We start from the raw sequence: 22,264 nt of genomic DNA, 5'->3' as shown, positions 1-22,264 counted from the left end.
ACGAAACAGAAACCAATCCATGTAGTTAGACTTACTCTCAAAAACTTACAAAATTCCTCAAATCAGTTCATGGCCAAAAGGGATATTCCTCCACTATCGTAACTTTTCCTTAAAACATAAATTACAAAATTAATAAAGTTATTTATGTTTTCTTTCTATCCTTCAAGGGTCCTAAGTCAAATGCAATAACACTTTAGGAAATATTTTCATACCCTGCTTCCATTGTTCTGGAACATATCAAAGCTGATTTCTGGTTTGAATTAGTTCAATAGGTAATTTGGGGGGATGAAATTTGGTTTGGCTCAAAAATTCCTTGGAACACTTTATACATAATGTGTTGAGTTTAGGATTTGGTAAATTAGTGTGGCTCATTCTTTTGGTTGTTCTGGTTCATAAATCATTTTGGTTAAGGCACAAAACTGAAATAATAAAAACAGGAACTGTGACTCGTTTGGCTAAGGCCAAGATAAAGTCTCAAATCAATTCCTGTGATATTTACGAAGAGCAGATGGACCTGGGTTCCTTCAGTCTATATTAGGGCCCAAATCAGGCAAAATGAACAGTCCATCCCACCCATTCTGAATTATCTTCCCACTGCCAAGATGAATGAAAAAGTCTAAGTTCCAGGTGAGAGTTCAATATCTGTCAGCAAACCCAGTCCTTCCAAACCAAAGGAAGTCAAGATTCTAAAAACACATGATCAAGTGTGATTGATTACTAAAGAATTCACATTTTAATATGAGGTCAATAAACAGTACAAAGTTGAGATTATGAGATATAAATCAGCCCAAATGGCACATCAAGTATCTCTAGGACTGAGAGCATGAAAAAAAAAGAAAAAAAAAGAAAAAAAAAAGAAAAAAGGCAAAACCCACAATTACTTTTGCACCAACCTAATAAAAAGAATTAGGACCTCAGGATTCTTGAAATACCCAGATCAGAAAGTATTTCCCATCTTGTTACACTTTTAATCATTAACTTGTCACCAGACTATCCTTACAAATGTGGATTATTTTTTATTCTTGTGGAAAATCAAGTGGGAATCTGGAAGTTCTATCATCTACAGAATGAAAATCCAGGTAGTTGTTTAAGTCTAATCACAACTCGAAAATCAATGCTGGGTGTGGTGGCAGCAGCTACTTGGGAGGCTGAGGTGGGAGGATCACTTGAGCCCAGGAGATCAAGGCTATAATGTGCCACAACTGTGCCTATGAACTGCACTCCAGCCTGGGCAACCACCCCGTCTCTTAAAAAGAAAAAAAAAGAAAAAGACAAAAAATTAAAAATTGGAGACAATCATAATAATAAAACTTTTAAGCTGGTAACACTGGCTGGTGGGGGACTGGGAGGGCAAATGAGTTGCATCTTACTTAAAGGCTAACCAGGCACTAAACAACTGAGCCCCAACTTCATTCCCCAAGTCAATCTCGTCACCCTTCTCCCCACTCTGAAATTCTTGCCTTTCCCCAAACATGCAATGCCATGTTCTGCCATGCCCCCATGCATTTGTGCACACTGTCTCTTCAGTGTAAGACATCTCACCTATTTCTTTTTCCATCTCCTCCTAAGTGTTTCTCAAGAATCAGCTCCAGAGTCACCCTCTCAGGATGTCACTGGTTGTTCTAGGCTGAACTTGAGGCAGCCCAAAAGGCACATTGAATATAGGACCAAGAGCATTCAACCTTTCCTTCTCTAATGTCTTGCTTTACATGCCCACATTCCTCAATGGACTGAGTTTGCAGAAGAAATGTGTCTTCTTTCCATTGGTATCTTTATAGTGCATAGACAATGGCATATAGGAGGAATGTCTGCATGAGGGAAGAGGCTGAAGGTACATGCTACCTACTGGAAGAGTACAGGAGATGGAGCCTACCATAGCCCACAGGCTGAGAGACTGTAAGTGGGTAAAAGCAGTCAAAACCAACAGGACCCCAGGAGAACAGGATTGGAATTAAAAAGTGGAAAGATGCAGCCCAGAGAAAGTTGAAAGCAAATATTCCAGTTATACAGTGATTTTCAAAAACTCAAGGTCAACTTGAAAGATAGCCTTAAGTCAGGAAGAGAAAAATGAGCTTTCACTGAAATATGAACTATATCACATGTAAATAATCATATGAAGAACTATTATGGGAAAAAATTATTGTAATTTCCAACTGGGCCTACTGGTTCTTCATTGACAAGGCATAATTTCTCTCTCTAAATTGCCTTAATACGTACACAGCAAACATCTTCACTCGATCCCTACTGCCAACTATAATTACGAGTCATTCTAGTTCCCCTCTAAACCTCTAATAGAGATGTGCAGAGAATTACCCACATCAGCTGCTTTACTAAACAGCCGCGATGCTGAAGAACTAGCAATTTCACCATTAAAGAAAAATAGGAATAATTCTCATTCCCTGGTTTCACTGAATTACCCCGTGCTGGAGTCAAAATAGAATTTCCTCTCAGATTGCTTTCTTTGCAGTTCTTCCAGTGAATGCACAGGCTCATATTCTTCGATTTTGGATAATGAGCCATTCTGCCGCTGCAAATAGCCAAAGGTAACTTGAAAACTTGTGTTTGACGGATAGCAAAGGCCAACTCGAATCCAGTCATTCCTTTAAAGGAGAAATATAAAAAAATTAGTTTACACTTGCGCCATTATCTGTTAAGTAATATAGCATACGCAAATAATTGCCCTTCATGCCCCACTTCTTCCACTTCCTGCCCATGGTTTTCTCCTCCTTAAATTTCTTCGGTATGCTGGGCCACTGGCAGTGGAAGTTCTGAACCATGGCATAGTAACAAATCACCCACCTTCATCTGTTGCTCAAATTTCTCATATCAATAGATATACAGCAAAAATACGAGCCTTTAAATTTTTTTTTTTTTTGATTTTGTTTTTTGTTGTTGTTTTCTTTGAGATGGAGTCTCGCTCTTTTGCTTGGGCTGGAGTGCAGTGGCGCGATTTCAGCTCACTGCGACCTCTACTTCCCAGGTTCAAGCAATTCTCCTGCCTCAGCCTCTTGAGTAGCTGGGATTGCAGGGGCACACCACCATGCATGGCTAAATTTTTGTACTTTTAGTAGAGATGGGGATTCACCATGCTGGTCAGGCTGGTCTCGAACTCCTGACCTCAAGTGATCCGCCACCTCAGCCTCCCAAGTGCTAGGATTACAGGCATGAGCCACCACGCCCAGCCCTAAAAATTCTTAGTTTTAACAGGATTTCAAAGAACATTAAAAAAAGTTGGATAAAATATACTTAGACACTCTTAAAATTTAAGAAAATTAAGTGAGATGGTTGGGTATAGGTGTACAAGATGGAAACACTAATATATGGAGAGTGGAACTGTACACTGGCAAAAGCATTCTAAAGAATTTTTTTTGTTTATAAATATAATTTTACCTTTTATAAATGTATTCAGATGAGTTCCTAGTGGGAAAATTGCTGGATATAAAGGTATATGCCTTTTTAAAGCTTTTGATGCATATCACTAAATTGCTATAGGATTTTCTTAGTGTCCTTAAATATAAAATTAATCCTTTTTAAAAATCATTAAAAGCATTTCCACTTTTTATCATTTTCTTTTTGACCTTTTTATTATAGTAAATATACACACCATAAAATTCACCATTTTAATAATTTTTAGCCATATGGTTCAGTGACAATAAGTACATTCTCAATGTTGTTCAATCATCATCACTATTTCCCAAACTTTTTTGTCATTCTAAAAAATGTTTAAACAATATGTAACAAGGCCTTAAAATTCTTCACATAGCCAGGTGGAGTGGCTCATGCCTATAATCCTAGACTTTGGGAGGCTGAGGTAGGTAGATTACTTGAGTGCATGAGTTTGAGACCAGACTGGGCAACATGGCAAAACGCCATCTGTACAAAAAGTACAAAAATTAGCTGGGTGTGGTGGCATACACCTGTAATCCTAGCTACCTGGGAGGCTTAGGTAGGAGAAGTAATTTAATTTAACCCAAGAGGCAGAGGCTGCAGTAAGCCAAGATTGCACCACCGCATTCTAGCCTGGGCAATGGAGCAAGATGTTGTCTCAAGAAAAAAAAAAAAAATTATTCACCTAGGTTTTAAAGTGAAAAAAATAATCCCACTAAAGAATAATTAGAAAATGCAGACAAAAAATATAAAAGAAGAGATGTTCTATGAATTATTGTCTATAGCAGCAAAATGCGGGGGTAGGGGGAGGAGGGGGTGGACAGGAGAAATGACCTAAATGTTCATGGGATAAGTTAAAAAAATTATGGCACATTCATAGGCACAAAGCAACTTGAAGTTAGAAAGAGGGGAATATACTATATATGTTTACAATATACTATATATGTATACTATATATGTTTATATATGTTTACCTCACTTTGGTTAGGAGGACTATAGATTATTTCCATTTTCTTTTCTATATTTTCCTTATTTTGTTTAATGAATAAGTACTGCTTTCATAACTTCTAAGAAGTGTTATTTTTCAGAAATGGCATTATGACAGAATCTATGACTTCCCTATAATTATCTCAAATTGAGGGGAAAAAAATTGTCCATCTCTTCCTTTTGCCTCTGACCATCATGTAATTTTTAAAAAGTTTCAGCTAATTAAACAAGTATGACTGAATTTCATGCCCATGTGGATTTTTGAAACTTCCAGGCTCAACTTTTTTTTTTTTTTACTTTAAAATGTTTTTACTTGCTCAGTATTTGATGGAAAGGTATGCACAGTACTTTACAGAACACTGCATATCATTTTATCGTCATGTCTCACCTCCAATTCATAATTCTCCCCAATATAACTTATAGAGTACTGATCACCCTTTGACATTTCTCCATCCTCTCTGACAATTGTTTGCTTCTTTCACTGACTTCTCTGCAACTCACTGATGATATCAGATTGGGCTTTCAGAAATCTCACTCTGGCCACAATATGGACTAAGGATTGGAGGTGGGGAGACTGAGGTGGGGACTGCTCCATGGAGCCAGGCAAGAGATGATGGCTTGACTTAGCCACAAACACTGTGGGTAGAAAGAAGTGGACAGATTTAGATAACTTTAGGAGCTGGAACCAACAGGGTGCCATTACTGATAAGATGGAGTGATGAGGGAAAAAGAAGAGGCAGGAATGAGTACTGGCCTTTGGGCTTGGTTGACTGTGTGGGTGGGGCACAAAGGGCTGCAGCAAGGATTACAGGAAAACAGTAATAGTAATGGTAATGGTTCAGCTCAGAGCACATGCCAGAACCCTAACAATCTCAGAACAAGGGCATCTGCCACAATGTTCACCATCCTTGGAGGTGACTTGCTTAAAGCTGAATTCCTATATGCTCTAGTCCTACTCCGTTCATTTCAACTGGATGTTTTAAGAGTGTTCTGACAAGTCAGGGCTTGATGACAACTCAGGTGAACAAGCCATTTCAATTTTTCAGGTACATATCTCAGTAGTTTCATGGAGTCGCATGGGTTAATATCCACATGTATCTAGATTGATAAGATACATGTGGTTTACTCCTCTCTTTCTAAATAGTCCCATCCCACATTCCTAGTTTCACCTTCTGTCACTTCCTCTGATACACCCTATGTCCCCATCACACTGAATCCATCATTTCCCCCCAGGAGAACTGGCCCTTTCCCAACACTGTGCTTTATTAATAGAACAAGATGGATTGCTTCATCAGAATCATTCCTCACCTCAGCCTGGCTCAACTCCTTTAGGCAGAATTATTTAATAGTTGCTCTATCATTTGTCCATTAAAAAATAGCTTTGGTTTTTGAGTTTTTTTTACCTGTCTACTGTGAACTCCTAGAAGGCAAGTACTTCTCTCATTCATCTTTATGTCAACTCACACACAATAAACACTTGAATAAATCAATTATAAAAATAGCGCCTTGGATTGCATGTGATATTAGAACAGACAAATGAGAAATCAAGAAGGGATAAAATAGTGCCTTCAGGCAGGGCTAGCAAATACCTGGCCTTCATGTCCCAACTCTTTCACTTCTTGCCCCTACAGGCATTACTAACCCGTCCCACCACTTTCTTCTGACAAGTCTAAACTCAGCCTCAAAAATCTTTTAATTTTTCAGGTAAGCAAATGTTCCGCTGGAACTGCATAGAAAACTACTTCCCATCCCAGCTACAGGGAATTAAAGCATTCAGCAGACTATATTAAAACCTATTGTTGAATGGCTTAATGTGCATAATAACTTGATCACAGAGAAAACAAAATGCTTTTGAAATGACAGGATTCAATTTGTATAATCTCTTAATTCCCTAAACACAAAATATACAGCCTCCTCACAAAAGAAGCAAAGTACATAAAATTGGCTTTCTTTGTTTGCTGCAAAGGAGATGTAAGTTATTCTTTTTCTCCACTAAATTACTACTTGCTCAACTATTTGAAATAACAGTAACAGAAACATACTTGTTGAAGTTGACGAGGTATAGAAACGTAGTCCGTGGTGCTGGCCCATTCCAGTGGATGGTATATCCCTTCTCCAGCATGACCACAGGCTGGTACTGTGGAAAGGCAGCCTTCTGATTAATACCTCGGAGCACCATAGGGTGGGACGGATACTCATCTCGTGTAATGGTCATAGAAAGATTCTGAGTGCTCCATGTCTGTACATAGACCTTGAAAAAATAATCAAGAAGGGAAGAAAATGAAAATTTAAATAGCTAAACAGACATTTTCAGCACAAAGTCAAGTGTCTCGACTTTGAAAAGGGAGATTCTGTGATCTGTGCCAGACTAAGTGAGCAGCGGCCAACTATATCCTAAGCCACTTATAGTGCAGCCGACTTAAACCAGAAATGGTAAAAACAGACCATGTGCTCTGCTAGCCAAGATCTTCATCATCGCTTCCACCACTACAGGCCAGCTTATTCATCAGAATATAAAACTTCTGTGGCTTATACAGCTTGTCAAAGAAATCTCTCAGTCTAAAGAACACACATACAAAAAAAATTAGTAAACTAATGTGAAAACTGATATCCTCTACTCAAATCTAAGAGACTTTCCTCTAAACCAAGAGATGAAAAATTTATATATCTTAGAGTTTTGGCTTTCAATTTTCCATGACCTACGTCAGCTCACAAAGCCATTCTTCACCCGTTCCAAAAAAAAAAAGTTATAAAGTACTGTACAACAACTGAAAAAACATATTAAACTGAGACAAATTTGAAAGTCCTGAACGTATTCCAGTGGCATTAGAGCTACTTGGCATGCCAAAAAAAGGCATCCCCAAATGTATCCTACAAAGGAAAATTCTTAGAACAAATCTCCTAAAACAAATCAGTATCTGTAACCAAATTCTCCAGAATATTAAAGCAGCTGCAGAGTATTGACATTTAATCTACAATACTGCTGTATTTTTCCCTGTTATTTCTATAATCTTATTGATATTGACTCCTCAATTTTATGTCCTTTTTAACTACCTCAATTATTTAATACTCTTCTGACACCACTTAAAGATTTAAAATAGACAGGAAACATTTTTAAGACTATTGATTGTCTTCATTTAAGTATATATTTGATATATAATATATATTAATTTAAACATATATTTATGTTTAACATATATTTAATTATATATATTTATGTATATGTATATTTATATGTACATTTGTGTGTGTGTGTGTGTGTGTGTGTATATGAGGCTATACATACACTGCATATCTGCCTCCTGCCTTAGTAACCTTAACTCTCCCTATATCACCATCTTTCTCCCTGAGCACCTTTATCCCTCAGGTCATCAAAAAGCACATATTCGGCCAGCCGCAGTGGCTCACGCCTATAATCCCAGCACTTTGGGAGACTGAGGCAGGCGGATCACTGGCGGTCAGGAGTTCGATATCAGCCTGACCAATATGGTAAAACCCCATCTCTACTAAATATACAAAAATTAGCCAATCATGGTGGCATACACCCATAATAATCCCAGCTACTTGGGAGGCTGAGGCAGAAGAATTGCTTGAACCTGGGAGCTGGAGGTTGCAGTGAGCCGAGATAGTGCTATTGCACACCAGCCTGAGCGACAAAAGCAAAACTCCGTCTCAAAAAAAAAAAAAAAAAAAAAGTACATATCCACTAAAAAATATTTACAAATAGTTAAATAATGATCATTCTATCTCGAGATCCAATTGCTCCCATTTTTGGCATACTACATCATTTCTAAGTAACAACAAATGGCAGCAGATCTGGGCTTCTGGCCCAAATTTCAAATTCGCAGGAGTACATTTCTGGTCTATGGTCCTACCATTCCCAGTGCCCCCTGAGGAGTATTAGATGACTTCTTTCTTTCTTCATCTATAAATAAAAACAGAATTACTACTCTGATTTGTAATATAGATCAGGTTAATATTCTCAAATACATTAGATATTCAAAGGACTGAATGCTTTACTGAGTAAATGTTGAATAAATGAAAAATATGTCACATTGATAGTCGCAATGGTAATTTATAAAAGAGCTACCATAACCACATATTTTATAGAAACATGTATGATCACTTAAAAAATATAACGTTTTCATTAGTGCGTACCTGCCACTTTAAGACAGACAGACAGACGTATGCACACATGCACACATGCATGAAAACGCATGGCTGGCAAGAACTTTAGCCAAAACTGTAGCTTAAAAAAGACTAAAAGCTTTTTATTATCTATTATTATTATTATTATTATTATCATTGAGACAGAGTTTCGCTCTTGTTGCCCAGGCTGGAGTGCAATGGTGCGATCTCAGCTCACTGCAACCTCCGCCCCCAGGTTCAAGCGATTCTCCTGCCTTAGCCCCTAAAGTAGCTGGGATTACAGGTGCCCACCACCACACCTGGCTAATTGTTTCTATTTAGTAGAGATGGAGTTTCACCATGTTGGCCAGGCTGGGTTTGAACTCCAGACCTCAGGTGATCCACTCTCCTCAACCTCCCAAAGTGCTGGGATTACAGTCTATTATTTAATCCTGGCTGGGTGCAGTGGCTCATGCCTGTAATCCCAGCACTTTGGGAGGCCGAGGCGGGTGGATCACGAGGTCAGGAGATCAAGACCATCCTGGCTAACACGGTGAAACCCTGTCTATATTAAAAATACAAAAAAATGAGCCGGGTACGGTGATGGGTACCTGTAGTCCCAGCTGCTTGGGAGGCTGAGGCAGGAGAATGGTGTGAACCCGGGAGGTGGTGCTAGAAGTGAGCTGAGATCGCACCACTGCCCTCCAGCCTGGGTGACAGAGCAAGACTCTGTCTCAAAAAAAAAAAAAAAAAAAAAAAAAAAAAAAATCCCTACCCTTTAATTGTGCATGGGGCAGAGCACGAGGGGAAGATCTTCTCTTTTCAAAATCCTGGGCAACTGGTACCTCCATTCTGCAATCTCTTCCACCCACCAAAATTTGACTATTAAAATCACCTTTGCAACTTACTGCTCTTCTCCTTAAATAATACTAAGAGCAGAAAAGCACTGAACTATGTGCCAGGCCTTATGCTAAATGCTTTACATATATGCATATACTCTATCTTCACAACAGCCTCCTATGAGAGTAATTACTATTATCCCCATTGTGCACCGACATAGAGTAGTTAATCAACTTGCCTAATGCATACTTTAGAAAATAACAAAGCCAGAATTCAAACCCAGGCAGTCTAGCTCTAGAGTCTGTGCTCTTAACCATATATACAACCTTGCAAATTAGTTCATCCTCTTATACTAGGCATCAAGTTAATACACATTAATGCTTAATGTCTTCAAAGAGGTGTTTCTCAATGTATATCATCTCCATATTTTCATAGACATTATATCATAATATAATTAGGAAATTTTCCTTGGATTCCTTTCTTATCCACTCACTCCTAATCTCCAGCTCTGTCCCCGGGAATATCTCACTTTTCATGTGACCTACTGATATTTTGCTCAAAAGTCAGAGTCTTAAGTAGAGATTAATGACCCCGAAAGCAACGGATAAAAATACCTCTCAGAGGGCATAGCTGTAGTGTGGCAAGAAAACCTAAGAGTCAAGAAACATGGGTTCTCGCCCCAACTATGTTCCAACCACTTTAACCCAGGGTAAATCAGCTGTTCTCTCTGGGATTCACTTTTTCACCTCTTAAATAGATCTGGAGTTGGGGAGTTTTAAGAAAAATTACAGGAGTCCATGACTCCTGATGAACCAAAAGAAAGAAAAGAAACGACAGGACAGGACAGGAAGATAGATCACACTTTGGAAAATGTCAATCACACTGAAAAGCTGAAGAGTACTTCTCACAGAAGCAGTGCTGGCAGGAGCTGGTAGGAACTTGGGCATTATACTTGGGCATTATATAAGCCTACCTGGGCATTATACTTGGGCATTATATAAGCCTACCTGTGCATAGGTCCCACTGCAGATCACTGCATTCCACTTAGTAACATTTACACAGCTTGGATGGCGGATCAGGTAGTTGTCCATTCTTCCCACATAAGCATCCTTGTATCCTGTCACAGAGCCATCAATGTCGTGGAATATGGAGTTCTTATCACCATCCAGCTCACAGTCTTCAAACCAGGGACCAGGCTTTCCAAAAAAGACATTCAGAGAGACCTGACCACAGTGAAAAAGAAAGACATCACAAAGTGAGGGCTCCTGCCATCTCAGCATCCCCTGCCGTGACCCGACTGCAGATCCATTGTGATTGCTTTAAGGTTAGAGCAGTTCTGAGTTATAGTTCATAGTTCAGCTATGGCACTCAAGTCAACCTGAGTTTTCTACTCCATTAATGACATATTGGGGTTGGGGGGAATGTCCCAAAACCTTATGGTATTTAATGGGCAAATGTTAAACGTCATCTTTATTTATTTAACGGGCAAATGTTAAACGTCATCTTTATTTATTTAATGGGCAAATGTTAAACGTCATCTTTATTTGTATTCTTCTTTTCCCCACTTAAAACCTATTACCTGTTCCCCAGACAAAACTCAAGGAAGACTATGTAGTCACATACATTTGTTAAAAATTATAAACCGGAAGCCTGAGGAAGAGGGCGGCGGCAGTGGTGGTGACTGAGCGGAGCCCGGTGACAGGATGGCTGGGCACAGATTGGTGTTGGTATTAGGAGATCTGCACATCCCACACCGGTGCAACAGTTTGCCAGCTAAATTCAAAAAACTCCTGGTGCCAGGAAAAATTCAGCACATTCTCTGCACAGGAAACCTTTGCACCAAAGAGAGTTATGACTATCTCAAGACTCTGGCTGGTGATGTTCATATTGTGAGAGGAGACTTTGATGAGAAACATTATTCCATCATTTGTGTTGATGGATATCCAGGCTTCCACAGTGGTCACCTATGTGTATCAGCTAATTGGAGATGATGTGAAAGTAGAACGAATTGAATACAAAAAATCTTAAAGCCAGGCCTGTCTTGATGATTTTTTTTTTCATTGTCCTGTTGAAATCAAGTAATTAAACATTTAAGAGCCACAAAATTGTATCACTTTTATAATATTTTGCAATAAAATATAATACCATCTTCTCTGTTAATACATAATTGCTGTAAGCTTCCTGTAAACTATAAGAATATATTTAGTTTATAGTATATGAATTCTATGAAAAAATGTCCACAACACAGTAATTGGTCACTTGTTAAGAAAAATTTATCCTTGTAAATATCTTCAAAGTTGGTATTTGGAACTTTATTCCAAAAGTAGTGCATGTGGAGAAAGAATTTAGACTATCTTGTATACATTTTTCTCTTCTCTAGTAATAAACAATTACCTTTCATTTATACTTTCTTGATAACCTGTATTTAATTTTAAAAAACATAAAAATGAGGAACCAAGTGAAACTACGCATATAAATATTAAAGTGAAGTGGACGAGATGACCTTTCAAAAATAAATAAATAAATAAAATAAAATAAAAATTATAAACCGTACATGTAAGATCTGTGCATTCCCCTATATGTAAATTATACTTCAATGAAATAAAAATCTATGACAGGTTATCTTCAGAGCTAGTTAATCATTTTATCTCCAAATGCTTTAGTTACTTGTTCATATGACTCCCCCTCCACCAAAAAAATAAACAGATAAGTACAGGTCAAAACAGAAACACAGTTTAAGTGTTGGCTTAGTATGGCTGAGTTACTGAAAAACTCACTTGAATCTGCTAAAAAGCCCATACTACTATCTTACTCCTCAATACAGACCAAACTCAGCTCAATAATTTTCACATCCAGTGGGGTTTACTTAAAGCCTTTATCAAACACATAATGCACAGCTGCAAAATGGGCTGCAGGTGACATGTTTTACAGCCTTTAGCTGCTTCTTATTAACAGTAAATTATATAATACTAACGCTATTCAAGTCATGCAGATACATCTCTTAAATGCTTTTATGCACTTTTTGCCCTGGGGTGTTTTTAAATCAACAGAACATCTAAATGATAAGCAACTCAATGGAAAACTGTGACATCTAGACAAGTAGCTGCACATTCTTGGTTTCACACTTTTTCTCTTTTCCTACATGGTTAAATCTGATAAAAGTTTACAGCATATTTTCCACCCTTCTAAGTAAAGCAAATTTTGCAAACTGCTCCCTTTATAAGCTTCAGAGCACCCCCACCATAGAAAACTCCAGACTGGATGAACTGCTGGACTTAAACACTACGGATTGTCTTATGCTGTTATAACTTTAGGACAACAAATACAGTGTCTAACAAACCGCTTTTCAATATGCCTATGCCAGTGATCGCGATACATGGAGAACTATGGGGAGGTCCACGTGGGCAGTAAGGAAACAGCAAGTCTCCATACTGGACAGGTGATCCAAGACTCATCCTGCTGATTTATGTGGATGTCATCTACCAGCCTAGTCCTACCCCTCCCCTGGAGTCACATGGCCTAAGAAAGAACCAGCCAACAAGCTGACACTCCAATTTGTACCTGTGCCTCTGATCCACGCCCAAGCTGTTGTAGAAAACCAGATATAGACTTTGATAAACCTATCAAGCTCTATGTTAAATTAGGCAACTATAAAGTTTGTGGGTAGATGTGAATGAGAGAATGATGATTTCTTTTCCAGGTGTGGCTGCCTGTGGGAGCAGGGAGCTAGATGTCCTGAGACCTCTCTTTCTTGTGCCACTGCCATCATGGAACTGGCAAGATGATGAAAGCCTGGGGGCATGTAATCAGATCGTCCTGTGTGTTACAGGTACGGGTGATACTGGTGAAACTGGTAAGAAAACGATTCCTGTGGGCTACTGTACTGTAAATGGTAATTTTTACAGTCTATCTGCAATCTTCATAAAAACCTTCCAACAGTTTATATCAGAAGTAACCCAATTTCAGCCAGGTGCAGTGGCTCACACCTATATTCCCAGCACTTTGGGAGGCCAAGTTGAGAGGATCATTTGAGGGCAGGAGTTAAAGACCAGCCCAGGTTAATGAGGCCCTTTCTCTATTATAAAAAAAAAAAAAAAAAAAATTTTTAAGTAGCCAGATGTGGTGGCATATGCTTGTAGACCCAGTTACTTAGGGAGCTGAGGTGGGGAATGGCTTGAGCCCAGGTGGTTAAGGCTGCAGTGAGCCATGATTGTGCCACCATTCACATCACTGCACGGCAGCCTGGGTGACAGGGTGAGACCCTGCCTCAAAGGAAAAAAACAGAAAAGAAAAAAGAAATAACCTAATTTATATCACACTGTCACAGTATTCTGCTTTATTCCCAACCTCTTATCCTCTAGTTCCCCAGAAGAATAGCCCTCAGACAAGTAAAACAGCAGGAAGTACCCAAATCTCTTAGTGGAAATGGACTACCCAACCAGCATATATTTCACTGAATTTTCCAAACTTGTATATCCTCTTGTTCCTATGAAACTCTACAATTTCTGTATCATCACTTGAAGTCATTTTCCCTATCAAGGTATGACTTGAATGTCAAACATACCCCAAGTCACACAGGACTTCTGTTCTCACCTTGAACTCAATGGGAGAGTGTGCATGGAATTAGGAGCTGCCTGTGTGTGTGTTTTTCCTCCCACTTATACAGACTCGGTGCAAATCCTTTGCATTTTTGTCTTTGGGAATGTGCTATCCCTCCTTTTCTCACCATAGTCACTACATAGGAACTACAGAACATACTTACATGTGGACCAAACTTCACGAGGGAGATATTATTCCTGGGGGTTATCTGCCAGGAATTCTTCATGAGGAAGCCAATTGCACTGCTGTACCTATCTGGAGTTGGCACATATTTTTTGAAAGTGCTCCTGGTGAGGTGAATGGGCCCATCATAAATCTGAAAGCCTCTAATTGGGAATGTCCTGTGGAAATACAAGATTTTGTTTAATGCACATGGGCTGTCCCCTTAGCAGCACTTCATTAACTTGTTTTATGAATACAGCTAAATATCCTGTATGCACTATGCAAAATTCTAGGATACAATGGGAACCAAAACAAGATCCCTGATCAAATGAAACATACGCTGTAGTAGGAAAGACAAACAGAAAAACAAAGGATCATTTCAGAAAATAAGTGCTATAGAGACCATAAGACACGACATTATGATGGATTGGGTGGGGAGAAAGACGCTATTTTAGACAGAATGGAGGCCTCTCTGAAGAGGTGACTTTGTTTTCCTAGAATCAACTCAGTTAAGATCTTTTATTTGGAACCTCAGGTATTTTGGTCTTTGTTTCCAAATCTCCAGCCATGAGAACAAAAGACAGTAGGGAACTGACCCTTAAGCCACTAAATGATAGTACAAAGGTAAAATGATACACTTACAAGTGTGAAAGCATGAGCCCTCAAGGCTTACCATGTCAACAGGTTTAGCTAGACTGAGAATTTTGTTTTTTTCATTTTCCCCCTTTCTGTTCAAACACAAACTCCTTAGCCTACTAATCACAAATCAATAACCATACTTAATGTATAAGAACTGGTAATATTCTGAATTCCTTAATTCTTTAACTGCATGGCAGAGGATCTCTATAGCAACGAATTATTCTACAACTAGGCAATGTTTTACAGCAAAAGCATATATGCTAGCAAGAAAAGCAAATAGCCTAGTTAAAACCCTTCGCATCATGATGTATTTAATATTGCTAAGCGTACATCTCAACATGGTTCTCCCCTGTAGAAAAGGTTGTGATATGGTTTGGCTCTGTGTCCCCACCCAAATCTCATCTTGTAGCTCCCATAATTCCCACATGTTGTGGGAGGGACCCAGTGAGAGATGATTGAATCATGGGGGCAGGTCTTCTCCATGCTGTTCTCATGATAGCGAATGGGTCTCACGGGATCTTACGGTTTTAAAAACAGGAGTCTCCCTGTACAAGCTCTCTCTTTTTGCCTGATGCCACTCACGTAAGATGTGACTTGCTCTCGTTGACTTCTGCTATGATTGTGAGGCCTCCCCCGGCGTGTGGATCTGTAAGTCCAATAAACCTCTTTCTTTTGATTTTAAATTGCCCAGTCTCAGGTATGTCTTTATCAGCAGTGTGAAAATGGACTAACACAGGTTGTAAAGATATCATAAGATTAAAGCAGATTCCATTAATTAATGAGAAATTTTGATTTTGGAAAATCCTCCTTACCAAACAGCAAAAAGCATTTTGAAATAAAACTGGAGGTCAATATAAAACACAGAGTGGAATTGATTTGGCCACCATCACATCGCAGCCCATATGCCAACCAATACAGCTTTTTAAAAAATCTACACGTTAGAAGCAGCAGCAAGAGCCTAATTGTGAAGAGCACAGCCCTGAAGACAACCTAACTGGGTTTGAATTCCACCTCCTCTACGTTTAGTAAGATACTCATTTGTAAAACAGGATGCTGGCAGTGCCTATCTCATTCAGCTTTGTGAGGATTAAGTAAATATATTTACAACAGGGTCTGACATATCATAAGCATTTAATACACGTTAGCGATTAAAACATCCATGAGGTTCTTTTCCCAGTGGCTTCTAAGGGCTAACAGGAGCTCCACACAGAGTGTAGCACATAGCAGTGCTCAATATTCCACAACGACAAGCACAAGAGGTGAGCAGCCAAGCATAGTGACCTTTCTCCAGCAAATAGTACAGCTCTCCTCCAAGTCCTCGCTCTGCACCACTACTCCCCAAAGCTAGCAGTCTGTTTGCCCCATTCCTCTGCCTTGTTCCAGCCCAACATCCAGCAATAGTACTCCTCTAGGGGAGTTGATTCTTGAAGAATTATGACATGGGCTCAGATGTGAGGCCTAAAAACACTGTTGAATGTTTTTCTACCTGGTTTTCTCACAAGTAACATGAGAAGTCCAAACTGTGCCTCAGAATTGAGATATGAATTATTAGTTAATAGTTTCCTTAAAGCTTTGAAGACGTGCTAAGTACAATTTTAATGACTCTGTGATGATGATGACAACAGAAAACATGCCAAGAGCCTACCCGTTCCCTTCAACATCTAAACCGCCATTAATTAGACAGCCGTGGAGGGGTTTTGAGTTAACTTTGGCATCAATCAACTCTCGTTTCCTAGGACTCTTTTCAGTAGGTAATTTCCTTTTTCCAGTAGCTATTTCTGAAAACCAACAACACACATTGAGGAAAAACTGACCTAATGTCATAGTTTAGGGTTTGGCAACTTTCTATGGCTCAAGAAGGAAGAAGAAAACAGTTTATATAAGGTCTTATATAAGGAATGAGAAACAAGACAGGTTTCTTTGTTATAAAATTGATAATTAAATCTATGAAATGTTTAATAACTAATGCTCCAAAATTTCAGGAGGATAATACACATAATAATTATAACAGCAGTAGTAGTAGCAGTAGTAGTAGTAGTAGTAGTAATAAATAATAAAATAGGAAAAGAGTCTCACAGTAGGAACCAAGCCATCCAGGATTATTACAGAAACTTCCCTGAGGATTAGGTTTTCCTTTACTGCTTAAATTTGACACTCTACAGCTAAAGCAATGCTTACCTGTTCCTGGGTAATGTCCGAGGCTTCTGGTCTATTCCTCCAGTGCCTACATACTTGTTCTGACCACCCTGAAAGCCGTAATTCCTGCTCTCCCCAACAAAGAGAGATTCAGATACCTCTTGGCTAGAACCTTCATCACTTGGAAAGCTTCCATCACTGTTAACATGAGAACAATCATTAGCTACATTTCTCTAGAAAATTTAAATGTATTCCCAAATGTAGGCATGCTATAACTGAAAAGCTAAAAGTTTTAAAAGAAGTCAATAGCTTTCTCTAATACATATTCACAAGTCTTCAGAAACTGCTTTTTTTTTGAGACAGGTTCTCGCTCTGTCGCCCAAGCTGGAGTACAATGGCAAGAACATGGTTCACTGCAGCCTTGACCTGCTGGGCTCAAACAATCCTCTCACCTCAGCCTTCCAAGTAGCTGAGACCACACATGCATGCCACCACGCCTAGCTAATTTTTTAAAATTTTTGTAGAGATAGGGTCTTGCTATGTGGCCCATGCTGGTCTTGAACTCTTGGCCTCAAGTGATCCTCCTGCCTTAGCCTCCCAAAATACTGGGATTATAGACATGAGCCCTCACACTCAGCCTTGAAATTGCTTTTAAACTATAAAAATACCTGTACCTACTTATAGTTTAATATATATACATACATATACCCCTCTTACTATATATATACACACACATATATACAAATGTATATATATATATAATTTGTTTTTTTAAGAGACAGGGTCTCATTCTGTCAGTCAGGCTGGAGCAGCAACCTTGAACTCTTGCGCTCACAGGATACTCCCACCTCAGCCTCCAGAGTAGCTAAGATTACAGGCATGCCACTACGCCTGGTTAATTTTTTTTTTTTTTTTTTTTTTTGAGATGGAGTCTCGCTCTGTCGCCCAGCATGTAGTGCAGTGGCACGATCCCAGCTCACTGCAAGCTCCGCCTCCCAGATTCACGCCTCATTCTCCTGCCTCAGCCTCCCGAGTAACTGGGACTACAGGCACCCGCCACCACGTCTGGCTAATTTTTTTGTATTTTTAGTAGAGACGGGGTTTCCCCATGTTAGCCAGGATGGTCTTGATCTCCTGACCTCTGATCCACCCGCCTCGGCCTCCCAAAGTGCTGGGATTACAGGTGTGAGCCGGCACGCCCAGCCCTCATATGAATTAATACATGATTTATAAACTACATATAAACAAACTTTAATTTAGCAGCAATAATTGATTGCTCTAGTCTCAGGCAACAACACTGAAAATGAGAACAAACTTGTCCTGACTATAAGAATTAAATGACAAGCGTGTTTAGCATGACAACTAGAATGACTATTATCTGTAGAAAAACATATAGAACAAAAAGTTTAGTTCTTAAAGACTGTTGCTAAATTAGAGCAGCTTATAAGAAAGAAAATATTAGTTTTTTAATTTTCTCCCTACTTTTACTCCCTTCCTTTATTCCCCTACTTTTTAAGAACTTTAGTCTAAATCAAAAGTGTTTTCTTCCAAGCAAAAATTATCCTTCTGTGAAATTCCAGCTATATTAACCTAGTACTTTGGTATGAATTCAATTAATCAAGAAAAAAATGTATTTTTGGCCCTCTAGTGGTATCAGGAAGAGGGTGCTAATTTTTTTTATGTTAAAAAATGATAAAACATTCCTGTGTATTATCAGAAAAAAAAAATCAAGGGTTATTTAACTTAAAGCTCTAAAATAAGTATTTTTCAGCAATTACAAACCTGGCAAAGGTCAGTCCTATTCCATTATCTGCAAATCTGTAAAAGAAAAGAAAATGAAGAACATTTTAATTTACCATATTATGTAAAAAGAGGTAATTCTCTCAATATTTAATTATCATGAAATCCAGGAGGTCCCAATATTTACTCTCTACACTACCACACAAAAATTTGATTTCACAATAACTAGGAGCACAGAATCTGTAGTGAGGGCACCCAGTTCAAATCCTGGCTTTGCTAATTATAGTTTTGTGACTTTCGGCAAGCTACTCAACCTCTATCTCTCACTTTTCCCATTTATAAGTTGAAATGAAAATATAACCTTCCTCATAGGATTCTTGAGAGTATTAAACATACTAAATAATTTCTAGTGTTGGTGAGGTACAGTGGCTCAATCCCAACACTTTGGGAAGCTGAGGCAGGAAAATCGCTTGATCTCAGGAAGTCAAGACCAGCATGGGCAACACAGGGACACCCTGTCTCCACAAAAAATTTAAAAATTAGCAGGGTGTTGTGGCACATGCCTGTAGTCCCAGCTACTCGGGAAGCTAAGGTGAGAGGATTGCTGGAGCATAGAAAGTTAAGGCTGCAGGGAGCTATGACTGCACCACTACGCTCTAGCCTGGGTGACAGAGCAAGAACCTGTCTCAAAAGATAATAATTTCTAATGTTTGGAACAGTGCCTGGCAAACAGTAAGCAGTGTATCAAAGTATTAGCTATAATTATTATTTTCATAACTATGTTTTAAAAACAATTAGACTGTGGTATATGATTCTGAGGCCATTTCTACAGATTCAATACAATATCAGTTTTTTGGATGAAAAAAGGCAGAAATGACGTGAAATGCCAAGAAGCTAATTTCAGTGCCAGAAAAAAAAATACACACACACATTTTTCTAGACTGTTGAACACTAAATCTTAGCTCAACATGCATGAGACCACTCCTAAAATTATACAAATGGAAAAAAAAAGTGATATACTTACTGCCTCAAGTCATGTTAACGCCTAAGTCAACTGAGGTGGAGTTATAAAGCTTTTATTTTGAATGGCAATAGAAGAGCATCAGAAAAACGAAGGAGTTTTCAAGAGGAAGGGAAAAGATCCAAGTAGTTTTATTTAGCTCTCTGACATAGACCATACTTGTTATATCAAGTTAAATTCCCGGTTTCTGTTCAATTTCATCAAAAACTCTCATGTCACTGGACAAGTTCTGTTCCAATAAAAGCACCAGAGGACAGGCGCGGTGGCTCAAGCCTGTAATCCCAGCACTTTGGGAGGCCAAGACGGGTGGATCACCAGGTCAGGAGATCGAGACCGTCCTGGCTAACACGGTGAAACCACGTCTCTACTAAACATATAAAAAAAATTAGCCGGGCATGATGATGGGCGCCTGCAGTCCCAGCTTCTTGAGAGGCTGAGGCAGGAGAATGGCGTAAACCCGGGAGGCGGAGCTTCCAATGAGCTGAAATCCAGCCACTGCACTCCAGCCTGGGCGACAGAGCGAGACTCTGTCTCAAAAAAAAAAAAAAAAAAGCACCAGAATGAGACTACTTCAAACATTTGTAGTCTTTCAACTCTAGCATACTTCCTTAGAGCTTGTCCTGTCTATTAATAATAATAATAATAATAATAATAATAATAATATGATTCCAAGAATCATCACTGTATTTTCATTCTACCAGCTTTTTAAAAAATCTGAAAATACATCAGTGTCATCATATAATAACTTGGTTGAGAATACCCACGCTGAATTTTGAACGATAATATCTCCTCCTCTGACCCAAGCTCCATTATCGTTATTTTTAAAAGCAATGAGCCTGTCGATTAGAGCAGCAACACGTGGTTTTTCAGGGTTTGCATCCTGATGAGGTCGAAATCTAGAGGGTAAAAAAACAATTTTTAAAAATGTAATACAAAAGCCATAGGAATTAGCTGTCAAGAAGCAGAATTTAAATTTGACCAAAACAAATGAAAAATTCTTAAGATACAACTTATTTACATTTTAAAGATTCAAAGAAGAAATTACATTTATTTACACACAAGTTTCCAGAGAACCAACTGCTTTTATATCTTCTTCGTTCATTTTTGAAAAATCAATTAAAATGGATACTGCAGAATATTATTGCATAAAAGCCATTTCCAAAAACACCCAGATCAAGAAGTCTGGCATGTCTTTACAAATCCTTAAGGTACATGTTACTAATATAAACTTAGTTAATAAATTAATAATATATTTCAACATACATATATGTGAACTAGAGTATAATTTGAGTTGTATGCTGGTTAAGTATTTATAGACAAAACTGGGTTTAATATCATTAAAATGCCTAAATTTAAAATAGACTGGCCGGGCGCGGTGGCTCAAGCCTGTAATCCCAGCACTTTGGGAGGCCGAGACGGGCAGATCACGAGGTCAGGAGATCGAGACCATCCTGGCTAACACGGTGAAACCCCGTCTCTACTAAAAAAAATACAAAAACTAGCCGGACGAGGTGGCGGGCGCCTGTAGTCCCAGCTACTCGGGAGGCTGAGGCAGGAGAATGGCGTGAACCCAGGAGGCGGAGCTTGCAGCGAGCTGAGATCCGGCCACTGTACTCCAGCCTGGGTGACAGCGAGACTCCGTCTCAAAAAAAATAAATAAAATAAAATAAAATAAAATAGACTGTATTTTTTTATATTTTATGTTTTATTTTTTTTGAGACAGTCTCACTCTGTCACCCAGGCTGGAGTGCAGTGGCACAATCTTGGTTCACTGCAACCTCTGCTTCCCAGATTCAAACATTTCTCCTGCCTTAGCCTTCCAAGTAGCTGGGACTACAGGCAGATGCTACCATGCCCAGCTAAGTTTTGTATTTTTAGTAGAGATGGGGTTTCCCCATGTTGGTCAGGCTGGTCTTGAACTCCTGACCTCAGGTGATCCACACATTTCAGCTTCCCAAAGTGCTGAGATTACACGTGTGAGCCACCGTGCCCGACCAGACTGCATTTAATTAACATATTTATTATAAAGACTGAACTTCATCTTTTCTTTTTCTTCTCTCTAAAACAGTTACAAGGACCTCCAGACTGCATTTAATTAACATATTTATTATAAAGACTGAACTTCACCTTTTCTTTTTCTTCTCTCTAAAACAGTTACAAGGACCTTAGTGAAAAGGTCAAAACACTTGGTGTCAAAAACTGTCCACTATAACAACTCAAATATTCAAATAGCCCCATCATGCTCAAATACTCAAATGGCCTCATAAGGCCACCTATTTAAAAAAAAAAAAATCATTTTTATCTTAATCTTACAAAACAAATGGAAGAAAAAAAAAATCACAGCTTTTCAAAAACCAGTTCAGCAGGTAGAGATTTTCAACCAGTGAGGAAATATCATTTGCCTAATGCTAACACCACAGCTGTTGGCACACAGTAGGTGCTCACTAAATGGATATGATGCCAGAAGCAGTTATGGAGAGAGAATAGCAAGTGCAAATGTCCATAGGCATGAGAGAGCTTAGCATGCTCAGGAATAGCAAGGAAGTCTGCTGGAGAGAAAGAAGCAAGGGACACAGAATAAAGAGGAGGGCAAGGGTTAGGTAAAGATCTGGGTCTCCATTGGAA

The 22,264-nt window shown here is 38.8% G+C and overlaps 1 protein-coding gene and 1 pseudogene across 3 annotated transcripts in view; one reads left to right on the top strand and one right to left on the bottom strand.

The window, feature by feature from the left end:
- The window catches only part of CEMIP2 (cell migration inducing hyaluronidase 2), an 88,353-nt gene that overhangs the window by 14,824 nt on the left and 51,265 nt on the right, over positions 1-22,264 (bottom strand). For both annotated transcript variants that reach the window (XM_010375849.2, XM_010375848.2), the window contains exons 13-19: positions 20,404-20,535; positions 18,661-18,696; positions 16,921-17,076; positions 14,105-14,282; positions 10,350-10,565; positions 6,417-6,625; positions 2,418-2,600 (exon numbers count right to left, since the gene is read on the bottom strand). In XM_010375849.2, the coding sequence (XP_010374151.1) occupies positions 2,418-2,600; positions 6,417-6,625; positions 10,350-10,565; positions 14,105-14,282; positions 16,921-17,076; positions 18,661-18,696; positions 20,404-20,535 (1,110 nt within the window). The remainder of the gene's footprint in view (positions 1-2,417; positions 2,601-6,416; positions 6,626-10,349; positions 10,566-14,104; positions 14,283-16,920; positions 17,077-18,660; positions 18,697-20,403; positions 20,536-22,264) is intronic.
- LOC115893939 lies at positions 10,995-11,855 on the top strand (annotated as a pseudogene). The gene has a single exon (XR_004053969.1). The product of XR_004053969.1 is annotated as a vacuolar protein sorting-associated protein 29 pseudogene (transcript).

This window comes from Rhinopithecus roxellana, chromosome 16 (genome assembly GCF_007565055.1).
Source record: "Rhinopithecus roxellana isolate Shanxi Qingling chromosome 16, ASM756505v1, whole genome shotgun sequence".
NCBI classification, from domain to species: Eukaryota; Metazoa; Chordata; class Mammalia; order Primates; family Cercopithecidae; genus Rhinopithecus; species Rhinopithecus roxellana.
Note: the sequence above shows the minus strand (reverse complement) of the source record. Positions and strands in the feature narration are given on the sequence as shown.